This window comes from Sabethes cyaneus, chromosome 3 (genome assembly GCF_943734655.1).
Source record: "Sabethes cyaneus chromosome 3, idSabCyanKW18_F2, whole genome shotgun sequence".
Classification (NCBI taxonomy): domain Eukaryota; kingdom Metazoa; phylum Arthropoda; class Insecta; order Diptera; family Culicidae; genus Sabethes; species Sabethes cyaneus.
Window position 1 is genome coordinate 229,833,561 of NC_071355.1, and position 16,677 is coordinate 229,850,237.

Sequence of the window (16,677 nt, forward strand, 5' to 3'; positions counted from 1 at the left end):
ACTTGCACGGAGGGGAAGATTAAGCTGAACCGGGGGAGTTACGTGAATGAATTGTTGCAGTAGTTCGTCATGATCGACTACCCTGTCCTTGTCAACATTATACGACCAATCGACGGATTAGCGTTTGACCAACGGGATGTGTCTGAAATCTGCCGAGGAAGGTAAACAAATGGAGAAGGTATCCTACCGGGAACTCGCAGGAGCTTTGCAGTTTCTCAAACAAGGACCCAGGCTATATATCGTATGCAGTCAGTGCTGTAAGTTTATTTAACAGCAACCCAGGAGAGGCTCACTAGACAGCTTCTAAACGCATTCTTCAATATCTTCAAAATGATTCGGCCGAATTCAGAGGCCCGCGATGCAAACTGGGGATACGATGCAGAAGCTAGAAGGTCAGTAACCGAATACGTACTTGTCCATACTGAAGGAGCGATAGCACGGGATTGTAAACGACAACCAACCGTGAAACCTAAGTAGATACCACAGAACAGAAGTGGAAGTAGAAGTCCAAACACGTACATGCTACTTTCTACAGATACTAGCGAACCTGGCGGTAGCGAGTCACTTTTTTCCACGAAAACACACGAACGCATACGAATGCACACGAAAGCACATGAAAGCTGCTATGCGATTGGCAGCGAGCGTTCTACCAGATAACACAAAATCGTAATAGAAAGTTCACATTAAATCGTCTTCATGTCAATTTCACATTGGAATTGTATAATGATTAGAGTATGTCAAATCGAAGTGAACAATAAGTTGTTTTGCAGTCGTGCGTGTCTTCATATACAATTCATGACTGTGAATTATAAAGCAGGATAGACAATTGCAATATTTGATTATATCTTAATCATATATTCAGGAGTATTTAGTTGCGTGTTATAAAAACTGCGCAAAATAGAATTACAAATACAGCCTGAATTCGTTAATTGGGCCACGACTGCACTCCAGCTGATTCGCTAATTGGGCCGACTGACAGTTGTTAGAAAATTCTAATCTAATCTAATCTAATCTCACACTAACGCAGCCAATTCTTGAAGGCATCCTGGAAAATGACGATTACTTGAATCAATCATTTTTCTTGTCAACGGCCAGGCCAACTGCGCAGCATGTACCGCAGAGAGAATTCCAAGGAATCAAGTGGAACCAGAAAAAATATCTAGTTCCATTTAACTCCTTGAAATCAAGGGGCAGGAAGAAAGCGTGGACCTCCCGTACCAAACGCTTCCCGTACACATAGATAATGATTTATTTACAATCGTTGGGAGTATCTTTGCTAATAAAGGTTAAGTGATACTCCGGACCCTCAGGGATGAACTAATGGTATTTAGACCAGAAGCCAGGCTGCAATTGGCCAAGGATATAGCGCCTTATTTCGCTCTCTGAAAATAGATTAGTTTGCCAAAAATATTACTTTAAATCATATAATACTTGAAAATAAAGTCGTGTGGTTTAATGGTTGCCTAAAACTACATTTGTAAGGTTAGGAACTGAAAACCGCACGACCCCGCACCTCCTAGCTTGGCTACTCAATTATACAAATTGAAGTATTTCCAGGTATGGCCACGTGGAGGCGCTAGGTAGGGGCTTGGGATGGCTAGAGCTATGTTGGGCGCTTCTTCCTAGTTGCCTTCCCCATTTCATACCCTGACAGTTGTTAGAAAATTCTAAACTCGAAAATTCCATACAATTTTGACGATTTTGACATTCAAGTTGTCACATAGCCCAATTAGCGAACGCCCAATTAACGAACCGCCCAATTAACGAACCACCAATTAACGAAACTTTGCTGTAGTTGTCAAAATTTTCGCACGAATATCGCCTCCACTTTGGTACATATATGTTCTTATATGGCGTGAAATATAACTTTTTCGTTCAGATATGATTTCGTATACCTCAGTTGCAATCGAGATATACAAACCAAATGGTTTACTGGGCTGCTTATATTGCTGTTATTTGCTTCTTTGTGAAAACCTTCTCAAAGAAAAAGAAAAACCCGAATTAATCCACCTAGCGGCGTGACCTAGCCTTTCTACTGCCACAATAGTCATTATTTAATTTCTCAGGAACATCTATAATTGACTTGACTATATTTTTAAATATCCGTTCCGTATTCCTCAAAATCCTTATTTGCCAGTAAAATTCACAACGTATTGCGTAGAATAATTATATTTTCTTTCCTTGGGTGCGTAAATACTTGTAAGCGTCATTTATGTTATTTGATGAACACCTTATTTAGTTTTAATAATCGGTCGGCCTTAACTTTTGGGTTTCAGAGCCACATACGAAACTTGTTTTGAACTGACAATATGAAATATATGTTCATAGCAGATTTTTTGATATTTTTTTTGAGTGGTTTTAGCCCAAAGGGTAGATTTTTTTGATATTTTGATATTAATACCATGCGTTCAAAAGTTCTATGCTTAATACCAAGCATCTTTGAAAAACAAGAGTTCAGAAAAATTATTATATACTTCACTTTTGAAAAAAAAAAGGATTTCGACAATGATGATGACAAAATGATTAATCTCAAAATTTTACTATTAGTTTGCTTGGCTTCAATTGTGCAATATATCTGAATCAGAAAAAATAACTGAATAGAGCATTAGATATGAAAAAGAGAAATTGAACTTTTTGTTAGCTGGCGCTCCTTCAGATAATTATTTTTGCATGGAAATCAAAACTTGAGCTTCTTTTGAATGTACTTTCATGAAAAGATAGTCATTAGCTTGATCGCATCGTTTTTACAATGTTAGAGGGTTAGGAAAACAAGATGCGATCGAAAAATAGTGCAAAAACTGAGCCATAAACATGCTTGAGAATGAGAAATATGATCGATATGATTTTCAGTGCTTGTCATTTTTGATTTATTTATTAAAACATGATACATGACATAAGACATCTGTCCTTTAAAATGTCACTAACGAAAACAAATCTTACAAAGTTACTACCGTGCAACGTTTACTTCCTATTTTTCATATAAAATTGCTAAGTTCTAGTATCTATGGATTGAAAAGAGCATATATTGATGCGCAAAATGTGTTTGAAATTTGTATAAATTTATTTGGAAAAATCAACTCATTAGTATTTTGATCCTATACACCACTATACTTATATACTTAAATTAACTGCTTTTCTCCGCTTTTTGCTTTTCGTGTACAATTGTGAGTAGCAGCAAGCGAAGAAAATGACAATTGAAATCTAAAATCAAAGAAAAGAAAAAACGTTGCAATTGAATCCCGCTATTTAATATTTATTTGTGACAGATACGTAGTTCGCCTACGACGTGCAGGCTTCATCAGTGTCTTTTTTCAAAGCGTATACGTATCTGTCGCGAATAAATATTAAATAGTGGAATTTAGTCGGTAAAAGTTTTTTTCTTTTCTTTTATTTCAGAGTTCGTATTCCACTAAGAGGCTTCAAAAGCTTCTGACTATTGACATGTTTCTCACTTTTCTTGAATTTCATTGCAAATTGTCATCACATACACATACATACATACATACATACATACATACATACATACATACATACATACATACATACATACATACATACATACATACATACATACATACATACATACATACATACATACATACATACATACATACATACATACATACATACATACATACATACATACATACATACATACATACATACATACATACATACATACATACATACATACATACATACATACATACATACATACATACATACATACATACATACATACATACATACATACATACATACATACATACATACATACATACATACATACATACATACATACATACATACATACATACATCGTACACATTGAATACAATCAACATTTGATTGATACGTTTTGATTTCACACGTTTTAACGGTTTAATATACGGTGCTTAAGTGTTAAAGTTTGAATAACTTTTGAATGAACCGTCCGATTTTAAATAACTCGGTTTCGTTTGATAGATCTCAGCAGTAATTCTCAAATAATAATAAAATGTGTGATGTTTTTCATTGAATTAATTCTTAAATGTTACAAAAATATGTTTTAAATACTATTTTTTCACATTTCTTTATGTAATTTTCAAACTACAAGTCCAATCATCATGAAATTTGGAAGTTAAGGGTTTGTAAGGCTCCTCTTTCAAATGCAATCAATTTTGTTCAAATCGGTTAAGGGATCTATGAGATAATGAAGTCCCATATTTTTCGTATTTTTATACATAACTTTTGAACTAAAAGTCCGATCAGTATGAAATTCAATAGCGACCAATGGGACACCTAGACCTTTCATTTGACACTAAGAACATTAAAATCGGTCCAGCCATCTCCGAGAAAAGTGAGTGAGATTGAAAGCGTTACATACACACACACACACACACACACACACACACACACACACATACATACACACACACAGAAAATGCTCAGTTTTCGAAACTGAGTCGAATGGTATATAACATTCGGCCCGCAGGACCTTCTTTCCATTTTCGGTTTTCCAAGTGATTTCTATACCTTTATACTATATATTTATATAGTAGAAAGGCAAAACAAAAAAGGCTCTGTTACCAGTTTTGATCGCCGAATCGTTCGGACTTCCACTTCTGTTCTGTGAAGATATATTAGCTTAGCAAACTAATTTTCAGTCTCGTAACATTTTGAAAAGGCTTTTACGTTACACGTTTAGAATAAATAAAATAAATAAAACCGTGGCCTTATCGACAATTGAGGCTCTTTCGACTGCGACGCTAGAAGCTTTATGGTGGAGACCAGAGCTGAGCTTCCCGGAATCAAATCACCGTTACCACTGTATTCCGAATACAGGAGTGCCATTTGCGTAGTGGAAAATTATTCTGCTAGCACGAAACACAGATTTGACTTTTCATTTCGTTAAGGAACAAGTTGAGAGGAAATCCACCGAGGTGTTCGACGTTAAAATTGGATTGCAACCGCAGATGTTCTGATGAAAACTGTTCGCTATCCAGGTCTACAAGTCGGTTATTACGAGTTGAGGGAATTCGTGATTGGGGGGTGTTAGAGATCCTAGCAATCCACGAATTTAGTTATTATCATGTATTCTACCGTTGCTATCGGACGTGTTTCTATTGATAAGGTGCAGCGTCAGTGCCAAGAAGCGTGCCCGTACGGGTAGCATTGACAAACGCTAGCATTGACGGTTAACATTGACCGAAGCTTCCGCGACAGCGAAAGTTCTACCTTTCGGTGTGGTTTTTGTAAAGTTTATTTCTCTGACCGCTTCAGGGGCAAGCGCAAACGTTTGCACATGGAACATAACAAACATTGCACGTCGAACGTGCGATGTGAGTTAGCTTAGTACATGTGTGAGAGCGCGCGCGCCACCTGAAACTCTCATAGAACTATAAAGTAAAGTTCTGCTCTACTCTCTTTTTCTTTTTCTTTTTCTCAGCAGCTGCTCTAGTACTTCTTACTACGAACAATTAAAAGCTGTTATAAATACCAGCGGCGACGCCGCGAGGAGGGGTCAGTTTTAGTGTTGAAAATGTAGGATTAGAGGTTCTTTGTTCCCTGTTACGGGGGAGATATTCGTGGAGAAGAAAGTTTAGGAGTTAGTCGTGTGAAAAAGTGCTAAAAGTAATAAGCTAATAGGTTAGGATTACTTTTATCCATGTAGGTTATGCTACAATAGTACTGCTATTTTTACCCTGCAACCTTATCTAAGATCTATATTTTCGTAGTTTAAATGCGGCTAATATCAACTGAAGAACTTCTGTGTATAACCTGCTTCACATGTGTTTTATCCCAGGCAGCAAAGTGAAACCGATATTCGCAAAGTATTAAACACTAACAGTAAGCTACAAAGGTTATTTCTTTTAGAACTTTTAGCGCAATACAACGCTTCGCCGGTTTTCGAGTACCAAATCTTGAAATTTTCTTATAAAAACATAATTAAAAAATTAATTAAAACAAAAAAAGATAGTGGAATTTAATCGAAAAAAAAGTTTTCTCCTCTTATCTTTAATTTCAAAAAAAAAATGTACTCCAGAGACGGTCAAACTTATTTTTGTTTTTTAGCCATTTGTAGATTCATATATTATGATGGTAGTTTGAGCTCAATAAAATATTTCACCTGTAAATTGGTTGGAATATACCTTTAAAAATAATTTAAAAAACACTTCATATCTGCAAAATTGTTTTATTCATTCAAAAAAGCACATTTTGCAAATAGTTTTGCACGTGATGGAGAAAAATGTGGAAAACATCTGTTATGAATTCAACACCGAAAAACATAAAATTCACCTGAAATATTACAAGCATCTGAATCATTTTTTACTGCCTGGCATAATCGAAATAATACAAATAAAATTTAAATTTGTGAACGGTACACACAAAATACTCCATAACATTTATTGTTTAATTTAAAAAAGCTAATGTTTGAGCTTAATTTATGGTATTTATGCAATACGAATTTATGTACATGTTTTCCTCGGGAATCGTCTTTCTCACACAGCGCTTTTAGTGAGTAAGCGTGGGGTGAATCGTGAATTTTGCACTTCTCGAAACTGCTCGATTTTGTTCCCGGGTCGTTTGACAGCTGCCCTATCAACTCACATTCTTCTCATCTTCTGATGCAAAGGGTGCAAATCGATTTTTAAAACGCTAACAGTGATTGTTTGTTTACAGAAAAGTGAATTTAGCAGAAAAGTATTAAACAGTCGCAGATTTTAGTATGAATTCCGCTACAAAAGTGAGTGATCCCTTGTATAAATTAAGTGTTTGTGTGCTACGAATAAAATATGGTTTATTCATAGGTGGGGGAAATCTTCACGGCCGCCGGCGCCGCGTTTAATCGCTTGGGCGAACTAACGATGCAGCTGCATCCGTCGTCAGACTCGCCAACTGGGTAAGAATGTCAATATCCTCACACCAAAATTATTTAACCGACATTTTACTACTTAGGAGTAAATGGACAGATGAAGAAATAGAAATGCTCCGCTCGGCTGTGACGCGCTTTAGCGAAGACCTCAACAAAGTCAGCCAACGCATCAAGGGACGGACGGTGTAAGTGTATTTAGTTGTTTCGCGCTTTCTACTTCTTCATCTGTCATATAAGGAGATACGCTTACGGTTCAATTCCGTTGTAGATCACAGATTCGACAGACACTGAAAAAGAAGGCTTTTGAAGATGCCGGAATTCAGATCAAACAGCAACCCACGCAGCAGCATCAACTTGCCACATCGCAACAGCAGCAACCGCAGGCCATTCTAGTACAACAGCAGCAAAGTGCACAACAACCGATGGCGAGTGGAACAGATCAGCAACCGACGCTGGTTGTAAAACAGGAAGATAGCGAATCTACGGGGGATGCAGGCTACCTGAACAAACCTTCGAATGTAAGTCTTCCGGTGGGATATTTTTGCCTTTGAAAGATCACTTGTCTCCACTTTCAGATGATGATGACTCTCAATCGATTAAATGTACAGGAATCGGAAGCGGACGTCGAAGGACTGGCTGGCTCGGAAGTCAAGCTGGAATTCGAGCCCGGTGCGGAGGAGGTAGCCGGATGAGATGAGGTGGCCTTTTACTTTGGTGTTCCGCCGCGCGGGTAGACACCGCTAGTTTTTCGCATCTTCTGTTTGGTCGTCTAAGTATATCGTGTATCGGTTAATTCTTTGTTAGTGAGTGAAAAATGTAACATCCAATGATCAGGTTTTTTTTTTGGTAACTGTTCATGGTTTATACAATTTTGTAGCCAATAGCTGTGTAGAGTAGCTGGAAGTTTCGGAATGTTGCTCGCAAATATTGCTGATGGCATCTTTGTAAATCACGCTGATGACTAGAAATAAAGATATTTGTACGCAGCATTTGAATTTTAAACTTAAAATTTATAATTTTTACTTTATGTCACTAAAAGTTGTCCGTGGACATCTTGTTTTAATTTTGAGTATTTGAAATATTGATTACTTTCTTTCATTCAAAGTGTATCGCAAGCTTCCAAAAGATCAGGGAGATGCTATTCTAAGTTGAACCACGTGCCTTGAATTTCGATGTTTGCGAACGTCCGTGTGAGGAAAGGCCAGAAACCTTCAAAAGTGGCCGAATTGGAGGCATTGCTCGATAAGAATCCGTGCCAAATCGTCAAGTTCGCCTCTATTCTGCATACCGATCGGAGCAGGATCCGAACAGAAATTGCGCTTCGATCGGTATGCTATAACACAGGTCGATCGGGACGTTACTGATCGGAACGAGCCCGATCGGAATGCAGAATCGAGGCGATTTACCAGGGAATACATGCGCTGGTAAATATTTAAAAGCACGGATCTTGGGTTCCCTAGAATTTGAAGCTAAGGGATGTTGACCGCTTGGATTAAACTGAAACTGAAGTTTTTGTAGCGTCTAAGTAGAATACAAAACCTGAAACTAAATAAAAGAAAACTTATCCAATTTAATTCTACTAGGTATATATATATTTCTTCGCGACAGATACGTATTTCGCCTACAACTTGCAGGCTTCATCAGTGTCCGTTTTCGAACTCACTCGTTAAGCTGAAACTTTCAAATTATTACAATTGACCCATCTTGCCCCGTTACCTGTCTAGCCCCGCCTTACCCTATAAGGCTGCAAAACGAACAATAAGCAAACGATGCCCGCGAGCGAGTGTGAAAACTCTTTTTGGAAAGTGAGGAAGTGTCTCGAAAATTCTCCAGTTCATCCAATTTTCCAAAAAAAAGAGTACGTCTTTACCGCACACAGAAGCAGATACAGGTACAAAAAAAGAGTGTAAGAAGCATAGAATCCAATGCTCACTCCATTATCAAAAATGTACGACAAATAAATGCTGGTACTATATGCATACATTCTGTTACCGACACACTCGTGAGCGCACATCCTTGTAGCGTTTCTCTGCCCAGCCCACTCACGAGGCAAGCTAAAGGCCCAGACACAATCACCCTTATTTTGTATTTCGAACGGATCTTTAAGTCATTCGATTTGTTTTGAACGAGTTGTTTTTGCTGGCGGAATGAAGAATACCATTTACTTTCTTTCGAAAAACCAACCCGTTCGAAATACACAATAGGGGTGAATGCATACGGATTGCAGAAAATTTGACAGAAAACCCATGAAAAAACTGTCTTCTTCATTCTTCTTACGCCCTCGCTTACACACGCGGCTAAGAGTACGGGCTCTTGGTGTCAACAATTAACTCGTGCTTGACCTAATCTTTTTTTTAAATCGGGCCCATAATCCATCGGTTCCATTGACTTTCGACTTTTCTCTAAAATACAAAAATTGTAATAAAAATGGATGGGAATACCAGATGATTTTATAACTTACTCACTTACTTATATGTGTCTATGTCCGTCGGTTCGGCAGAACAAAGATATGAAATCAGCGATCTTCACTGCCGACGGTTACCCGCCATGGCTTTCACTTTTCGCCAGGACAGGCTCTCGTCTACAGCCCGGATGTCGTTAATTGGCTTCTGAGTCCGCGTCTTCTTCGTCATGCTTGCAGATTTTAGACGAGTACTTCTCAGTAGATCTCGTTCGCTCCTATCCTTAAGGTATATCCGATCCACTTCCACCTACGTTCTCGAATTTCTGTTGATATTGGCCGTTGATGACATCGACGATGGAGTTCCTCATTGGATATCCAGTTGTCAGACTACCAGGCATGAATGATATTGCAGGCAGCGATTAATAAATACCTGCAGTTTTTACGTTGTTTCCACTTAAACGCACCACGTTTCTCTGGCGTGCATCAGTACGGATTTAAAGTTTAACGTTCGGAATTCTCCAATCGGCGGATAACGTTGCAAGCAAGCTTCAGCTGAAGTTGATGATTGTTTCAAGGGACGACGTCTGAAAATCAGGCACGATTTGTCGATGTTGACTAGGTTAATTATGATATGCATTACAATGTAGGAAATGCTACTCAAATTCAATTCATTTGCATTCAAAGTTGCCGGCCTTCTACTAAATATTTGATAGAAAAGCACAAATGAAACTTTGAAACCGATCGTCATGATGAAGTGAAACCCGTTTCACTGACGCTGATTGAAGGAAGTTTTGGAGCGAAGCACTACTGCTTCAGCCTTCAGTTGAGACCAAAGTTTCATTGCTTCATTGTTGATTGATGATTTTCAATTGAAGGTGACGTTGTCGGGCCATGACTCTGACACACGATGTAGCTGGTTCGTTGCAGCCAAATACGGTACGGTGAAACAGGTTAGTCAACAACGATGAAGGCCTAAAAGTCCTTTCAGGTGCACGGAAATTCATAAGCGACAGTAATTTCGGTGAATCAATTTCGCCGTTTAACAGTTTGGCCACAAACAAAGCCTGTTGAAGGGGGGCTCCGTAGCCGCAAGGTTACCGAGTCTGCTTTGACAAGCGAGTGGTCGTGTCAAGTGTCATTCGATGTCAAGTGACTTTAGCATGGATTTATTCTCAGGCCCCTCTTTTACCCTTCCTTCATGCTGAATTCTATATATTTACCCACTGAAGCCTCTTGACAGTGCAAAGGTCCCTCCTATAGTTAAGTGTACTGGTCAGAGGAGCGTATGAGTCCTCGCCAGGGACGGCTATAATATGGGATAGTACTGGCAGCGAGGATCAAGTGGGTAAAGTAGATCAAGCGTTGAAGGAAGAGTAAACTCCAATACACACAACCACGCATAAAACATAACAAGCATATCGCTCACTCAATAGCGATTATAGCAAAAAGAAATTCAGTGCAGGTCATACAGCAAACACCCGGGCGATATCACAATAGATCAACTATATACTGGTCGCAGTGATGAGTCCACACATGGAAAAAAGCCTGTTGTCCGTTGTACCTTACGTCGACATTCTAATGTATCTATTCCAAGCAAACGGCGTTTAATTCGAAGATTATTAAGCGATTGCTGCTATTTTTTTCAACCTGAGTCTAGTTCTTGTAGAAGAACAGGTTGTTTTGATGTTCTTTCAATAAAAAACAGTACATTAGATACATTTTTGAAAAAGTAGGTATAACATATTAAAGTTGTATATCGGCAAAGTGTTAATTTAGTGAAACAAAGCGAAAGGCTGAATTTAGAAGTAGGTTGAAAATGTACTTCCGTACCTTATTTCGACCTGAGCGAGCAAAAACTTGTTATCTTTATAGGAAATTTATAGAAAGGTCCATAGTATTTACATTAGAAAGGGGGAACTGTACCAGTAGTCGCAGTCTTACGGCAAGCCTGCGTTTTCCGAGACATAGGCACTTCTACTTTTTTCAATATAAGTTGAAATATTTCAAATCAAAATTGTATGGTAAAGCAGGATGTATAATAAAACAACTGTTAAGCTACGGCTAGATCGAGAAAAAACGATCTTTTTTCATATCAAAAATTGAAGTTGAATCTAGGGCGCTCATCTTACCCCGGGTGCCCTTATTTCTGTAATTCTGTTTTCATTTTGTATGTTTTTTGTTGATTACATGGCGTCTGTGTAGTGTCTGTAACTATTGAAATCTACTTTTCAACAAACCAGATAAGCGATTTGCGAATAAAAAGTAAGTTATTCAGAACTTATTCTTTGATAATTTTGTTGTGGTTCAATGTTTAGCGCGCGCCTGCAAGGCCTTGACTTCTCATTTTCCTTTCTAAACTTAGTCTTTTGTTTCGCGATAAAAACATGTCTGTATGTTGGTTGTTTACGCATCGGTCGATAAATTTTCCACTACGTTTCATCTGATACATATTTTATTCGGAACAAGCATGATAGTTTTCTTCTTTCAAAAATCCAGATTTGTGCTAACTTTATCCCGAAGTTACTCCGAAGTTTGATAGATCGAATCGTAATCCGTATAATGTTAAACGATGTGCGACTACCCTGCAAAACAAACACTTTCAATTTAACCGAAATACATTTCTGGTTAATTTCTGACCACTTTAGTTCGGTCGAAATTTGGACCCATCGACCTGAGCCAGGTTAATTTAAAAATTCGCTAGAATAATCGAAAATCTTAATTCAGTCGCCGCTTAAGTTTTAACAAAATTATTTACTTCGCAGATAACTTGTAACGCTGAATGTCATCCCCCAGCATGCTTTGCATTCCTTCACTGAATTGTAAGTGTCAATTGTCTCCCATCATAGTCATATTTTTTTCTGATGAATCGTAGGTACCCAAACCGGCAAGAGCGTTCTTGCAATAATTAACAAATCAACTACGGAAATTATTGAAGCAAGAGTAGGTACCTAGCCGGACTCCATCCGGGGGTACCGGTTGACCGTGGAACGCCTGGCTCTACCCATCGCTTGACAACCGCCTACTATTCCCACAACAACATTAATTGACAATCCTTCGGTCGAGAAGTCGAGAGCAACGATCTGCCTGTCCTCCGCGCTCAATGTCTGCTAGGCTAGGTTTAGTGACCGAAACTCTTGACCACGAACGGCCTTACTGTGCTGTGGATGGAAGCTTACTCAAGACTCAGCGAGCCAACAAGCTGTTGTCTGGAAAGAGTGGCACATTGCTGAGTAAATATCACGGGGTTTCACCTTGTTCAGGGTGCTTTCGACCGATGGTGATGATGATGTAGTTGACGCAAAAACACGATCACATCGTGCACTCACTGCTGACATCCCCCCATGAGCAATTGCATTTTACAGCACTCTTCGCTCAACTGCCATTCTACAGCACCGGTTGTGTGCATCGCGAAAAAAAAATAAAACAAAGTAACAAAACCGATAATAAGTTCCGTCTTGCCCACCGCGCGAGAAGTAGGTATTTGTTACACAGGAAGAAGAGATCGTCTACGTTGCGGTGAAGGTCTTTCGCGAGTTGAGTCTCGCCTGGCAGGGCGACCTTCGATGGGCATTCGGTAATATTCCACTAAACAACAACTTTAAAACGCACAAAATCGCGCCGCCATTGGAAGTAAGCAAAATTGGTTCAATCTGCCAGTCTGCAGAGCAGGAGTGAGAAATACCTCCACCGCAAACCATGTAAACAAACAGCCGGGAAAGAGGTCATGAAGAAGGGGGCGTCGCTGTTTACGAAGAGGCCTGCGATGATCTACGGTTTCTGTTTACACCGGTCTTTTGAGGGCGCACGGAAGAGAACCGGTTCAATCCGGTGTCGCGTGTGCTAGGATTTGAGAGTTGTTTTTTGCTTTTTTTTTCGAATCCGATCGTGTAGCCGGTTTCGCGTATTTTCCCCCCGGTTGACTCGGCTGGTGGTTTTTGTTGGCGCGTGTTTACCATCGCGCTTCTGCGCATGACTTCACGGTGAAGCGTATATACGGTGCCGCTGCCGCGATGCGGTAGGCTAAGTGTGTCGCCGTTTTGACAGCCGCCACCGCCTCCGCTGCGGCCGCCGTCGCCGCCTTAGGGAAGGTTTCGGTCAATCCCAGTTGAAAGGCGTGAAGCTTTTTGCCGGGAGATTTAGACTAATTTACATTTTGAAGCCGGTTTGAACCGGATTCGCCGCCGTGTTTATCTAATTTGAATTGGTTAACATATATTTATGCACAAGCGAGAGGAAGCATTGATCCCGCTTTTGTGAATTCGCGGAGACAAATGACTTGTGAAGATAGTGGTTCTGACTGCTGGTGGTGTGCTGTTTGTTTACGAACCGTAACTGTTGTTTACGTGTTTTGTTTGCTGTGTTCACGCTTGTTTTGAATGATCGCGATTCGGTAATGCCAAAAAATCGTTCAAAATATTATTCTGCAACAATTCGTGGAAAAGCCAAAAAACACAAACAACACTGCTGATTATCGTTGCTTTGTCAATTCCATCTGATGTACGAAAATATTTGTGCTGTGGTTTTTAAATTCCAGTTCTAATCTCTGAGCAATATAATTTAACTTCCCAATGTGGTCATTGTCAAAACCTTATCCTATTTTTGTTGAATTAAGAGAAAAAAGTGAAAGAAACAATAGAAGAAAGCAAGGAAATGATGTTCTAAACACCCTACTAGAATAGAAAAACGTGTTGAGGAAAGAGGACAATTTATAAAAAGTTTACTAACAGAAGTATTGGTATAACGATTATTGACGATTTTGTGGTATGAATATTAGGCGTTATAAATCATACAATCAAATATTATCAAGTATTATCAAATATTAGTACAGTAATACCTCGATATTTAAAGCAACTTTTTTTCGTGAGGTTATATCGAAGCTACGTTATAACGAAGCACGACCAAATTTTTTTATGAGATGACTTTCTACCAATTTCATCGCAAGAAAATAATGTGAGTTTATCCTTCTAGCAATGTTGCTTGGCCTTTCTACTGCAACAATCATTATCATTGTATTTCTAACTATCAAGAATATCATACATTTTCATACTTCAGTTTTATCAACTTAAGAAAAACATACAAAAATGTACATTTCACTTCATATAGAAATTCATTGTTTGTTGTCATATTACGTCATATCTTTGTATTATGATATATCGTCCCGCCCCACTAATCGGATAAATTCATGACCGGATTGTCGAATTTTGACTCGATAAACCGGCAGTCAAACTAATGTCAGTGCAGCAGGTTTAAAATCTGGTATTGTTTACATCAATCCGGCACAGAGAAACGATTCGCCAGCAATGACACACGGAATTTCTACAAAACGGTGAGCTACAGGAATATTGCTATACCTGTGCAATGATAGTGCTGGCCACTTGCTTACTGACGAAACGGCGCTAGCAGTCAGGTGGAAGGAGCATTTCCAGGCGCTGTTGAGTAGAGAGGTAAACATGGAGATCAACAGGAATAGAGTAAGAATTGTGAGCGATGGTCAAGCTGTGGAGCCATCAACACAAGAGGAGGCTAATGAGGCAATTAGAGAGCTAAAAAATTCTGCCGTGAAGGAAAATATCCCGGCTAAACTTTTAAAAGTGAGAAGCGAGCAGCTGTACGAAGCAGCTCAACAACCATTTTTGCTTTAAGAGTTGCTTATGCAACCATTGTATAATTAAAACCTGTGGAACAAGCGCTTGATAAACTATTATGCAACAAAAATGTTCCAAAAATCATTGTCATTGTCAAATCATGATCATTGTCAGGGTGTGGATGGAGAAATGAAGGAGTTGGATGGCCTCATTTGCCCTATTTTTAAAACAGGATATCGACTAGACTGTAACAAGTATCGAGGCAGCACATTGCTAGCTTCTGTCTATAAGGTGCTCCCTCGTATTTCGTTCTGTAGACTGAGACCGTTATCGAAGTCCTTCGTCGGTGAGTACCAAGCTGGTTTTTATGAGGGCCGCTCCACGACGGATTAGATGTTTACCCTGCATCAATTTCTAGACAAGTTCCGGGAGTACAACTTGCCAACTGTTTGTGGGCTTTAAGGCGGTGTACGATTCAGTCAAACAAAATGAGCTGAGGTAGATAATGCTGGACCACGGTTTTCCGACGAAACTAGTTAAGCTGATTCGTGCGACGCAGGATAGGTCAAAATTATGCACCGGAATAGCGGGTGAGACCTCAGCCGGTTTCATGGCGTTGGATGGACTTGAGCAAGGGGATATACTCTCTTATCTGTTATTCAACATTGCCTTGGACGGTGCAATACGAAGCGAAAACGCGCAAAGGAAAGGGACTATCATTACGAAATCTTACATCAAAATCAGTCGTAAAGCAATGAATGGAAGACTCCTTTAGGCCTTTTAAATGGGATGCGGCGAGATTAGAATTTACCACAAACATATTTTGTTCCGTCATCTAAAGTGTCCACGTTAAAATAGCAACACACTCAAATTGCTCTAACTCTTGAAACGTTGGGTAAAATAAATTGAAAATTTGCATGGAGAAAGTTCAAAGTGCATTGTTTATACTGTGTGAGTCTTTTTATCAGGTGCGTAAAAATATGAAAAATGCCGTCGAAAGAACAGCTTGTTTGTGAAAAACTTCTGCACAAGTACATCGAAAATCAGAATCTGTCACATTGTGCCATCGGAGAAAAGTTGGGAATCGCAACTTCTATCTACTGCTTAGGATAAGTTTGATGTTCCAGTGAACCTCCGAAAACAGACAATGTCGCACTCTGCCCTGTGAAATTATTGATTTAGCAAGCAATTTGTTCATATGGAAAGCGGAGTACACATTTCGCGAGCCCAGGTACCATAAACATAGACAGGTGTGTTTGAACGAGTGCCTCCATCCCGCGATTTCTTCCTATTCTGAAGTGTCACAACTGTCCTACGATCTACTGGTAGGATTTGACTTCATGCCATTGTGAAAAGGCCGTGCTGGAGTGGCATAAGGCAAATAATGTCGATTTCGTGCCGAAAGATCATAACCTCTCAAATACACCGGTGCTGCGGCCAATCGAGAAATACTAGGCTATTATGAAGCAGAATCTTCTGAAACATCCTAAAAAGTCGAAACAGTTGAAGAAATGAAGAAAGTATGGGTAAATATGCAAACCATGTCGATTTTGAGGTTGTGCAAAATCTCATAGGAGGGGGTTGAGGCCAAAGTACGGGCATTCGGATACGGAGGCGCCTTTAAAATAAAAACGCTAAAACTATGTTTAATTGTTTCATTTCAAGCCCTGAAAGTTTGATGACAATCGGATAAAAACTCGAATTTTGCGAATTAATGTTGTGTGTTGCAATTTTAGTGGGGACACCCTTTATCCACAGTAGCAAGAGAATTCGTATGGCAGTAGTAGGTAGTTTATAGGGTCCGCGCTCCTACGGATCCTCCAGAAATGTCG

At 39.3% G+C, this 16,677-nt stretch overlaps 1 protein-coding gene across 3 annotated transcripts; it reads left to right on the plus strand.

Annotated features, from left to right (window-relative positions):
• Nucleotides 1–6,625: 6,625 nt before the first annotated feature.
• LOC128741581 (chromatin complexes subunit BAP18) lies at nt 6,626–7,837 on the plus strand. Of its 3 annotated transcripts, none has more exons than XM_053837509.1 (5): nt 6,626–6,727; nt 6,792–6,883; nt 6,940–7,041; nt 7,125–7,374; nt 7,432–7,837. In XM_053837509.1, exons 1-5 carry the CDS (start codon nt 6,710–6,712, stop codon nt 7,546–7,548), a joined length of 579 nt encoding a protein of 192 aa, XP_053693484.1. In that variant the 5' UTR covers nt 6,626–6,709; the 3' UTR covers nt 7,549–7,837. The 3 variants fall into 3 exon arrangements, with proteins under 3 accessions (XP_053693484.1, XP_053693485.1, XP_053693486.1); XM_053837510.1 differs by having other exon boundaries at nt 7,465–7,837; XM_053837511.1 differs by lacking the exon at nt 6,940–7,041.
• Nucleotides 7,838–16,677: the final 8,840 nt, after the last annotated feature.